This window comes from Gastrolobium bilobum, unplaced genomic scaffold (assembly GCF_033153095.1).
Source record: "Gastrolobium bilobum isolate Gb01-03AN ecotype WA unplaced genomic scaffold, APGP_CSIRO_Gbil_v1 utg5152, whole genome shotgun sequence".
In the NCBI taxonomy this organism is placed as follows: Eukaryota; Viridiplantae; Streptophyta; class Magnoliopsida; order Fabales; family Fabaceae; genus Gastrolobium; species Gastrolobium bilobum.
The window spans coordinates 347,315-359,461 of record NW_026898358.1 but is presented as its reverse complement, the minus strand read 5'-3'; the positions used below and the strand labels follow the sequence as shown (position 1 = coordinate 359,461).

Below are 12,147 nucleotides of genomic sequence, written 5' to 3'. Positions count from 1 at the left end.
ATGTTGCTACTTCATTCGTTTACTACACCATAACCGACCGGTCCCTGAGTTGGGCACGTTAAAGAATCAAATTATATAGCCTCGAAAGAAAGGTGCGTTACATAGTAATACAGTCAACAATTTAACTTACTATTTTTTCTCAAAATTGGATATACAATTTTCACTTACGATCTAATTTTAGAGAGGCATAGCAGAAACAATTGGTCTACTGCACTTACTTTTTGAAATTCTAGAACAGAACATGAACATTAGTAACACTGAAGATAATAAAAAGAGCCTGAAATAAGTTCTTATTTCTTGCATTCCAAGCTCTAGCACCTCCATCTTCTTTCCGTATCTATTTCTCCTCTCCATTAAATATCCATCTAGGTATTCATCTATTGATACCAACTTATCCAATTTCAAGACAGACGCTTCTGAATGGATCTCACCGAGGTGGAGTGGCCCCGATTTAAAAATTGTAAAGAATGTTGCAGACCAGTCATTGAGAACTCTCTGAAAATGACAACATAAAACATTAGAATCATTGCCGTTCCAACTTTTTAACAATGTTATATCCCTCTCTTTAATTGTAAATTAAAAAAAAAAAAAACACTCGAGAGTAAAGGAAGAGGAAACAAGACTCAAATTAAACACAAAAGGAGTGATCATTGCTGAGAAGCTTTTAAGTAACATACATTGTAGCTAGCAAGGTCAGTGGGATTAAACATTTTAAAACAGTCTCTTGATGAGGCTGTTCCATCTCCGTATATCTGCCAGTCAACACAAGATGTAAGGGCATAACCAAATCAAATTTGCTAATACCAAATGGGAAGAGATCCAGCAGACAAACCTCAAAGGTGAAAGCCATGGGAACCCTCACAATGTCATACATGAAATCAGTTGCTGTACCGTGTGCAAAATACCTGGACAAGAAAGTGCTAAACTTGAGGAAGGAATGACGTATATGGCAAATACAATGGCATATGACCACCTCAAAAGACCAAAAACTTGAGGTACTGAAACAGATAATTTACTTTGTACTTTTAAAATTTACAGTTTTCATTCTCAAACCTTTGGCACCAAAAAAATGGTGCTGCTGAGCTATATCACTTACAACTTCAGATTATCAAAAGCAGTAGAGTATTTGAGGTCCTAAAAGGTCAATTCCAGGCACCACCAAGCAGGTGCCATTTGAGTACAGCTTGCAAACCAATAAGTTAAGGTCATTATAGGTTGACTGTGTTCTGAACAAAGGTGTTTCTACTACCTTACTATCCGGTTTAGTTTCATATATATAAGTGGCGATGCATTAAAAAAAAAAAAAGGACACTGAAAAACTGAAATGTTCAATTTTTCTCCTCTTTCATGACATTCACTGAAATGGACATCACTTGTCAGCCAGGGATAGAAGGTAGAAGAAAACATATAGCCACAGAAATATTTTTGCAGTCATCAATCATATTTCACCAGAAATCGACTAACCCTACAGGACCACCGAAGTAACCAACCGTTCATGTTTTTGGCAATGAGAAGATATACAACAGAAGAAAACATACAAAAAATGCAAAGATTTGTCCTTGTGAAATTTGTGCCAGTCCTCGGATTAAAAAAGAAAAAAAAAAAAACTAACCCTACAGAACCGCCTCCAGACCCAATCATGCAACGCTTTTGGCAATGTAGATGGTTTACTTCTTCAAGCAATGACTTCATCCGTTGCAATGGCAATCCATCAGGTGTAGTATTTTTATGATCATATGGCATAAAAAGAGCCTGCATAGGAACGAGGAAGAAGGACAGTGAAAATAATCATAAAAAGTGATATATGAATGGTTCCATAGCAGGTACACCAAATTAAATTAATTTAATTTGACACAAAAGAAGAAAGAAAGAACCAAAAAGTAATATAAAAAAAGATATGACTGACAAGTAATCTATGTGTCTTAACTTAGTACCCTTGTGAGCATAAAAGTTAATGTACTGTCAAGTAATGTAAAAGCAGCAACTAATAACAAACACGATAGTAGTAAATAATACAGTAAGAACCATAAATTTTGGATAGCAGGGACAAGACACAATCTCTTACTTCATATGAGAAAAAATAGTAACATGATAGGGCGAAGTTTTAAAGAATAAAGACAACGAGGCTTAAATGACAACTTTAACACTATAGTAGTAAAAAGAAAAACACTTCCAATAAATCCCCGACTAGCAAAGATAGGGTGAGAGCAATTCTTGTATGCATCTTTACTTTTACATATTTGCAAAGAGACTATTTTTCAAAATCGAACCCTTTCAATCATAAAGGAGCAGTTTAACCACTGCTCCAAGCTCACCCTCTTATTCTAACACTGTAGTAATTAAAAAAAATAAAAAATTGAGTGGGGTCATGTGCTCCCACATTGCTAAACCTGAATCCTTTCCCTGGTAAGAGCAAAAGAGAATAGTCAAGTAACGTACTGTCAATAATGTATGCCTACCCTAATAATTATACTACTACTTCCTCTGTTTCCGAAAGAGATCATCAAGAATTTATATCAGTAATCACAAGTTTCGGCTGCATAAAAATACAACAAATCTTGGTGGAGTCTAAAGCATAACTTTGATTCCAGTTGAAACTTCATCTTTCCTAAAATGAGAAGGTTTTCAAGAAAATAGTTGCTAAAGAGGAGGAATAGTACAAGAGTACTAGTGCACATGATCGCTTAATGAAGGATTAAATGTGAAGCTTGTGTTGGGAGTACTGTTGTGAAACCCGACCCGACCCGACCCGACTGGGTTGTCCCGGAACCCGGCGAACCGATCATCAGACCGGTTTGGGTCAAGCATTAGACCGGTCATGCATCGGACCCGGTCAAAACCGGTGACCCGATCGGGTCATACATTTAAAAAAACAAAAACAAAAAACCAAAATTGTTTCATCTTTCAAAAAAAAAAAAGTAGAACTCATTTTAAAAACATTTTGTAATTTTATTTGCTAGTATACTCTTTTACAATGACCTCAAATTTCAGCTTCCAATACTAAAGCAATTTGCGGAATAATAAATTAAGAAAATGTGACATGTATCATTTCAATATAGATGAATTTGAAAAATATGAATTCAATGTCATTGAGAGGTATGTTTATGGGGATTCTGAGTTGCAATTTAAATTGACATAGTAATAACATGCATTTTTATTTATTTGTGCTTCATGTTTTTGAGCTTATTTAGTGAACCTTGTTTAACTTGTTTTAGATATGGAGAATATAATTAAATTTATATGTTCATCTTTATATATTTATATATATCCGGGTCAACCGGTCCGACCAATAACCCAGTACCCCGATGGGGTCGATGTCCGGGTCGGGTTTAATAACACTACTTGGGAGTGAGAAATAAAAATAAAAAAGTCAGAACCAGTATCAAGTCAAATGTATTTCAGTTGTCATTTTTTGAGCCAGAAATTAGCTTCATGTGCCTATAAGCTACTTTACCATGTTAGCTCAAACGGGTTAATTCTTGAAAAAACTCATTCTTTAGAAAGAAGCAACTGTAACGTCCATAGGTTGGAAAAATCCCAATTAATGCCAGTTCTTGTTACATTTTTCAGCAAAATATTTGAAAAGCAAGGTGATTTGTAAGCCACTCAGGTTCTCCAAACACTAAAATAGGAATTTGGATTAGCAGCTTTATATATTTTAACCATCAAATAAAAGAATAAATTTCAAAGATCTTAAAGCAATCGACGTGTAATACTAATAGAATCTATTAGATCACTAATGAATTGTGGTGCAATTCAATTACAAATTCTAATTCCTGCTTGGGTTATAATACTGTGCAGATCCAGAACTAAAGCACAGATATGGATAAGTAATGTATGGAAAAATCAATTTGATGTTTAGACACAAGTGAAAAATGAGCTAAACTTACCTCCATACCAGAGTGCACATTGACCCATACATGTGGTTCAAAAGATATGGCAAGTTTCCTCATGATTTGGCTTTCAGGCTCGCTAAATGGAGCAAATCCAGGATTCTCCTCATATGGATCATAATCCTATTGATTGGACCAATAATAAAAATGAAAAAAGAGATGCTTAAAAAATATAAAACAATTTGACATAATGCTGGAAAAGAAAGAGATTAGTGCATAGATTGACAAGCAGACAAAAAGAGGAATGAGAAATTCCATATGGCGATAATGGACAGGTGAAAACACCATTAATTAATAAAATCCTATAGTATAAACCAGGAGATAGAAGACGCGTAATGAACCTTTTCTTTCTTGCCCCAATCTACACTCCAATTCCGGTTGAGATCAACTCCTCTGCCTGTTACATAATAAAAACTCAGGCATTTCAAAGCTAGTGAATCATTACACTAAAGATTATAAAGGAGGAATACAAGACCATTTCTTCTCTCACAGAGATCTCCAGCTTCAACAAGTTTGCGGCCATGCAAGTTTTCCATTGGAACCACCTGATAAATAATTAGACAACAGCATTATGAAGATACCAAATCTCTCCGGTGAAGTGACTGGTACAATTACGTCTAATTCTCATATTTTTTCTAACTAAAATAACTTCAATGTACAACTATAGATATCATAAAAATTCCTTCAATCGAGTGGCAATAAATGGCTGAGCATAAAGATGTGCAAGCATATTAAAGAGAAAAAAAAATGGAATTACATAATTTTCTCAAGTAGAAGTGCTTAATAAGTCTAAAACCTCAACAAATGGATGAAAGATATCTAAAGATTATAATGACTCTGTCTAGCAAAACATGAAATGTAATGCAGAATGCCTGCATAGCATAAAATGTGGAACAATTGGGACAGAGTCGTAATACTTCAAATGAATTATTATGAAACTTTACAACCATCTTGATAGTCTTAGCCCAGTTCCATAATAGATTTTATGATTATCACATACTCATAGTAGAAATTTGGACTTACCTTTATGATAAGCTTGTCAAGTGTACTGTTTAAGGAAGCTTGATCCATGCTGGGTAGAAATTGTTCTTCACTTAGAATAGACAAAATCCTTAAAGCAAGTTCTGAGGTGATCAGCTCCCTTCCATGCTGCCCGAAACTCTGGAAGACAAGGAATCATCTGTCAAAAACACCAGAATAACCAATTTGAGATAACTATCCACTACATGCCAAATTATAGCTTTATCTTAAAGAACACCCAATTGTAATTATATTATCACAATTTCTTCCCCTTTTGGGCATTCAACACTTGGAGAAAAATCTAGGGGCTAACATACAATTGTTTGAGAATTGAGATAATAAAACCCTTGTCACATGAAAGTTTGTCATTAACACCAATGAATGTAGAAAACTTACAAGAAGGATCCGAGACTTTGACCTCTCATCAACCTCTCTCTTTCCCTTGCAATAAGTAACCACAGCAACCTCAGCACCATAGCCTTTGTTTCCAGCTTCAATTGTCTCCATCTATTCAGAAACATCAAATATAAGAATTGTGTATCCTGGAATAGTGACACCCTATAGATAATCTAGATACATGATAAATGACCTACGGTGAGCTTATCCGGGTGACGATGGACCAAGGCACTAATCTCTTCCATCAAATCGCCACTGCAGAATCCCACGAAAGGGTTCAATAAACAAATAAATAATTTATAATAAGACTGAACTGGCAAAATAGCTTAAAAACCACTGCTTCGTCAAGTTCAGCGCTTCATCAACAAACAAATATTCATAAGCACAAGAATTATGTAAGCATTTCAGAGAGCGTGACAATTAGGAGAGTATGCACATAGGCAATATGACGAATAATTTCTACATAAGACGGCAAAATATCAATTGAGAAAGCGTCCTTGAGATTCATTCAACAAAATCTCAACCTAAATTTAACGGTCATATAAAACGATATCTGCACTACCAAAAAGGGAAAAAAAATAGAAAACAGAAAAGTAGAAAATACAGCGATTTCCATAATTGAATTACGAAATTAAAAGCATGCGATTCGAATCTATCGAACCTGAGAAATTAAGGAGGAAAAAAGAGGAAAGTAGATCAGAGAAATTAATGGCTAGGGGAGTTACCTGGAATGGTAGAGATCGTAGTTGATTGGCGTAACTGGAGGTTGAGTGAGATTGATTGGTTCGCCATTAACAAAAAGGTGAAGTGGGGAAGAAGCGAGGAAGCAGATGCTGATTGAGAACAGAAAAGATGAGAGAGAAAGAAGATCAGCCATGGCAAGTATCAACAGGTTATCTATTTCATTTCATTTCATTGTTGCTGTTATTAACTCTGCTTCGACGTCTTTGAATTTCTTTGAATCAGACCTACGAGGGAATAATTGAAAAAATATGTCTTTTTTAGACGGAGTTTGATATTTTTCCTTCTTTCCACGTTCCACGATCTCGATGATGGAACGCGGTTAACAGGTCACTTCACATATTCATTTATTTTTGTTATTGAAAAAATATTTGTCTTTTTTAATATACGGTCATTTTAATTAAAATTAATATTTTTTATTTAAAATTTAAACTACAAAATTCATTCATGATTTTTATTTAAATTGAAATTATAACAGCCCTTTATTGGAGTCATAATATAATAAAGTGTAAATATTAAACTAAAAATAAATATCATATATAAATACTAAAAATATAGGTTAAAATATATTTTTAGTCTTCATATATTATATTTATTCTCAATGTTGGTCGGATCATTATATTATTAAACCACATATCTAGCTTAATTTCTTATGTTCCATCTCAATCTCTTATGCATTACCAACTATGGATATTCCACAAAATCATGAAATATCTTCACCCATCCTCCCACAATCATATTAACATGTGTGATCCTTTATTAGTTTTGCTATAATTAAAGAGTTCCTTACTCTAATTACATTCCATCACGGTCTTGAGTCTCAGAAACTTTGCAAGCTCACATCCCTCTTCTGTTACAGGGGGTGCCACCATCAATCATCATACAATAAAATCCAAATGAATCAATCCACACATCATATTTATTCCGAAAAAAGTGTAATTTCTACATTTTACATATAATTATATTTAGGGCTTTCATTTCGTCCTGTTACAGTAATTTTTTTTTTCTGCAGCAAAAAATGACAAGATAAATAATAATAAAAAATTTGGAACAAGCACTGTATTCAATTATTATTTTTTTGATAAATAAAAAGCTTAAAAGCCAAAACAATGACCCAAAACAAAGAGACTAACCAGGGAGTACCACAGCACAAACCCTACCTACAGAAGCTAAATCACCCATAAATAAACTATGAATACCCAAAGGAGGATGACTAAAAAAACAATGCTCAGCTTACTCAGAAGCATCCAACATAAAGTTAGCTAGCCAGTCCGCACAAGTATTGCCTTCCCGGAAGATATGTTGAAGACGAACCTGCCAACTCTTACCAAGCCACGTCCGTATACGAGAAACCAATTGCACCTCACGGACTGCCACACCACAATTGGTGAGCACAGTGATTGCCATAAACGAATCACTTTCTAAAATAATTCTCCTATAACCACTACACCAAGCCCTCTCCAAACCTCTTAAAATACCCCACAATTCAGCTTTAAAAGAAGAGCAGCGACCCAACCTGAAAGCAAAGCCATCCAACCAATTACCTTGAGAGTCTCTAATTATTCCTCCGCAAGCAGCAAAACCAGGATTGCCACGGGAAGTACCATCAGTATTCACCTTTACAAAACCTTCCTCAGGAAAATTCCAAGAAACTGAAACAGTGCTGACATGAGGATTACAGCTATGAAACTTGTGATGAACAGCAGCCAACTCGATATCTTTAGCAAGATTTTTAATTGTTTCCACTCTACAACCAATCGGAGGCACCTCTCGGCCATGGTTTAACAGGTTCCTCCAACTCCATATTTTCCAACAAGCAACCATAAAGGTCGAAAACCACCTGTCATGATTCTGAAAAAGATCCACACCGAAATTAAAATCAAACCAATGCTCTACAGAAGCAGTGTAAAAATCAGCGGAATGATTAGCTGGAACAAGGCACTCCCACACCATTTTAGCCCTGTGACAGTCTCTTAAAGAGTGAATAATAGTATCCAGCTCTCCACTACCACAATTGCACAACCCATCTCCACCATACCAAGAAGAAATCATACTATTTGTTAGCAATTTTTTATGCAATAACTTCCAACCGAAAATTTTAATACGTTGGGGACCCTTCCAAGACCAAAGCATGCTCCAGATCTTCTTAGATTCATCATCAATATCTTCATTAGTATACAGAAAATCATAAATAGCACCAACAGTAACAGAATGAGATTTTTGGATCTCCCAAATTCTGTTGTTAGGACCATCTTCCTCCAAGGGAGGGAGGATACTACGAATGATTTCAACAATGTTAAAAGGCAGCCAACTATTCAGCTTATTAAAATTCCACTGACCTGTTTGATTATTTTGTTTTGTCTGACAAAAATTTTGTTCATGTAACATGATTGTTATTTATCCCTTACATTTATAGCAAGTTGACTTTATAAAACATATATTATGACGTTATAGCAATAATAATAATAATAAAAAACACAACCTTTAATATAAGTATCCATATAAGATTGGATTAAATAAAATCATATAAAAATTAAATAAAAAATAATATGTGTAGTAATTAAAGATATATTTTAACCTAGTAATTATAATAAATTTAATTATATCAATTGCTTCAAATTTTCATTATTTATATAAATTTATATACCATCAATAATAAAGAAGAAAAAAACACTATTGTAACAATTGAATGTATATTTGATAAAAAAAAAAATCTTAATCTATAATAAATATATTTATGAACTTTTAAAAAAGTGTTATCATATAATTCACCGATATATTCACCGATATATTTTGATTTTTCAACTGTGAATTAAAATTCAGTGATACTGATTTTTTATTATTTTACTCAAATTTGATTTACCGGATTCGTAAAATTTGTATACTATCAAAATATAAAGTATCACATCATTATTTTTCTCTTAATATGCCAATCATATTAATTCAATAACACAACAAAATTTTATGGTTAAAATGTAATTTTGATGTATAAAAAATATGTATAATTTTGAGACTCAATTTTATCGGTTCTTATATAAAAAATTGTATATAATCTTTTTTTTTTTTTGGGAAATTTATATACTCTTTATATTTACGATCATTTTCAATATTGTTGGTTGTCAATTACCGTTGTAACATAACACTATAAGATCAAGATATAATTACTGTAAAGTACATGGATTAAATGAAAAATCTTGTCATATATAAAGTATTTTTTTATCTTTGTTCATGATATTCATTTTCAATTTAGTCTTTATATATGTGTTATGAGTTCATTTATTTGTGGTTTTAAGAAAAAACACCTTTTTAATTGAAAATATAATTGAAAAATATATTAATTAGATAAATTTTTGGAAAAAGAAGCTAAACAAAAACTATTTTAATGTTTTTCTAAAAAAATTAATTTTTTTTTAAATAAAAGATCTAAAAATAGGTGCTATCATAAAAGCATTTTATGCAAACGCACTTTATAACATTAACTGATGGTATTATAGTGAGTTAGTGACAATAGATTATGAGAATCAAAATAAAAAAGTAATTAAACGTGCTTTGACTAAATTGAAAATTTTAGAAACAAAAATATGTTTTAACTAAGTCCGTACTTTCACGTGTTGTGATTATTTAGTATGTCTTTCCAAGAAAGAAAAAAAAAGGATTAGTATGTAATTGTGCTGTTTGTTATAAAACTTGTTAGAATGAGTATGGGTGAAAATGATTTAGATCATTTCAAGCTTTACCGTTAATAGATTTGCCAATATTAGGTTAATTTATTCATTTTCCACCGATGAATAAAAAAAAAAAGAACACAACAGAAGTGAGTTGATTAAAAGAAAGAAGTATAAAAGGATAACTGATAAAATATTAAGGGAAATTGTTTTCTCCAATTGCATGAGATAACTATCTCATGTCATATAGACATAAAAAAATGTGTTTGCAATTTCTTTTTCTTTTTTTTTTTCTTTAATTTGTGGATTCCATATTTTTTATTAATGTAGAAAACAAAACTTCTCTCGTATTAAATAAGAAAAATATTACCCAGATATTAAACCATACCAGAGTTTTTGAACTGTGACTTGAGATGAATATCAAGTTTTTTATGGCACTTTTATAATGTATTTAAATTATGATTAGATAGTGCAAAGTTTTTAACTTATTTTTTTTAAATGTAATAGATTTATTTTCTTAATATTTTTTTAAATATTAGTTTTTAACTTATTAAAAAATGAATAGATATAATTAAAATAAAAATAAAACTAAATTATTAAGATAATAATATTTTTTTCTTAAGTAACTATAAACATGTATAAAACTAATCTATTCAAATACAACAACCGACAAATATAAAATACACATATAAAAGGCAAATATAAAAATACATGTAAATTATGTTCAACAGAACACCCTTTATTTTCAATGGTATCATATTGTTCCTTATATTATATTTTTTTCTTTTTTAATAATTATAGAGAAAAAGTTCAAAAACCCCATTGTGGTTTAATTTTTTTTTATTTTTTCCTTGTGCTTTTTTTTTAATTATTTACCTTTTTTTTTAATTGTTCATAAGGTCAAAATAAACATATTAACCTAATATTTATTAGACTTAGATAAAAAAAATGAAAAATAAGTGATAAGAATATATAAAAATTATGGAACAAGCCACATAAGATTTTAAACTTTTCCCTCTATTTTTCAAGCATAAGACTATTTAGATCACATAAGCATTTGGTCCAAACTATGTCTAAAATGATATAACTTTGTATCATTTAAATTTAAAATGATAAACACTTTTTCCTTTATTTATTATCCAAATCCAAATCATTCTATCATAAATACAGAAGGAAGGCAAATAAATAAAAATAAAGAGGCCAAAGCCGTATCTGGAAGGAGAATCTGATGTCATAATGAGGCCAAATTCGCCGTTTCAAATCAGTTACTTTCGACCGTCCGATTCAAAATATGATCGTTACAAACGCTCCTCTTCAGTATCTGTCTCTGATTCAAACCTACACACCCTTCTTCCAATAAAATAAAAGAGAGCATGCCACAGTGAAAAAAAAGACACCGTTCTCGTTTCTCACTGCTTTTGGATTTGTGTTATCTCTCAGCGATGTACTCAACATCAAAGATGAAGCCTCCACGCCCTCGATCGCCGATGCATCTTCGAACACGCCGCGTTCTTCAGTCGTCAAACTCTACCTCTCTTCAAACCCCACCAGGTTCTTGTTCTTTTACATTACCAAGTTCATCTTTTGTTTTTGCGGTCCACTCTTGTTTTTTTTTTTTTTAATTTATCCTTTTTCTTTGGTGGATTTGAAACAGGTTCTTTGACCAAATCTCAGAAACCAGTTCGCTCTCCGGACATGGATCTTCGACCTGAATACCGCACGATTTCGTGTGAATTACGGACTTTGGCAAAGATGGTTCGGGATGAATTTGGGAACGCAGGTTCAGAGAATGTGACTGTTGCAAACTCTCGCGGTCTGAACCAACATTCTTTGTTTGAGAGGGGTAGGTTTTATGATGAATACTCTGCTAGAAGGAACGAGAGGCTTAAGAGGAAGAAGGGAATGACGGTGGATGAAGGGAAGGCTAAGCCAGCTCATGCTCATGCTCTTGGTGTTACCGTTGAATCTGGAAAGAAGAGTGGTTCGAGAAAATTTGGGAGCCTGAGAAAATCTGTTTCTAGGGCTTACTCCGTGGAGGTGAGTGAAACTCCAAGGTACAATCTCAGAAGCATGACTAAGGAAAATAAGAAACCTCCCCGCGCTTCGAGTTTTGATAAATCTGTTATCTGTGGGGAGAAGAAGACAAGAGCAAGAGGTGGAGGAAGAATTTGAAATTTTTAGCAATTTTTTTTTATTTGTTTTTGGATTGAGAACTTGATTTAATTTGATTTTGGGTTGAATCCTGTTCTCTGTTTTGTTTCAAGTTTCTGGTACTGTTGCATACCAATGGAATGAAGTGAATGATGTTTACTTGAGATGATTTTCCAATCCACATTAAGCATATACGTTGATTGATAGATAAATTTTTTAGCCGATTTGCAAATTATTATTTTTTTATTTTTTTTTGGACTGAGATTTGAGAATTACTTGAA

General features: G+C 32.6%; 2 protein-coding genes across 3 annotated transcripts; one reads left to right on the top strand and one right to left on the bottom strand.

Annotated features, from left to right (window-relative positions):
• Positions 1-59: 59 nt before the first annotated feature.
• Positions 60-6,261, bottom strand: LOC133315251 (metallocarboxypeptidase A-like protein TRV_02598). Of its 2 annotated transcripts, none has more exons than XM_061516839.1 (11): positions 6,035-6,261; positions 5,507-5,564; positions 5,310-5,420; positions 4,917-5,054; positions 4,369-4,438; positions 4,235-4,290; positions 3,891-4,016; positions 1,613-1,752; positions 833-905; positions 678-752; positions 60-495 (listed from the first exon to the last, which is right to left on the bottom strand). In XM_061516839.1, exons 1-11 carry the CDS (start codon positions 6,184-6,186, stop codon positions 178-180), a joined length of 1,317 nt encoding a protein of 438 aa, XP_061372823.1. In that variant the 5' UTR covers positions 6,187-6,261; the 3' UTR covers positions 60-177. The 2 variants fall into 2 exon arrangements, with proteins under 2 accessions (XP_061372823.1, XP_061372824.1); XM_061516840.1 differs by having other exon boundaries at positions 5,503-5,564; positions 6,035-6,099.
• A 4,806-nt stretch (positions 6,262-11,067) lies between these two features.
• On the top strand, positions 11,068-11,978 carry LOC133315268 (uncharacterized). The gene is made up of 2 exons (XM_061516863.1): positions 11,068-11,266; positions 11,370-11,978. The coding sequence occupies exons 1-2, from the start codon at positions 11,158-11,160 to the stop codon at positions 11,885-11,887; spliced, it is 627 nt and encodes a 208-aa protein (XP_061372847.1). The 5' UTR covers positions 11,068-11,157; the 3' UTR covers positions 11,888-11,978.
• Positions 11,979-12,147: the final 169 nt, after the last annotated feature.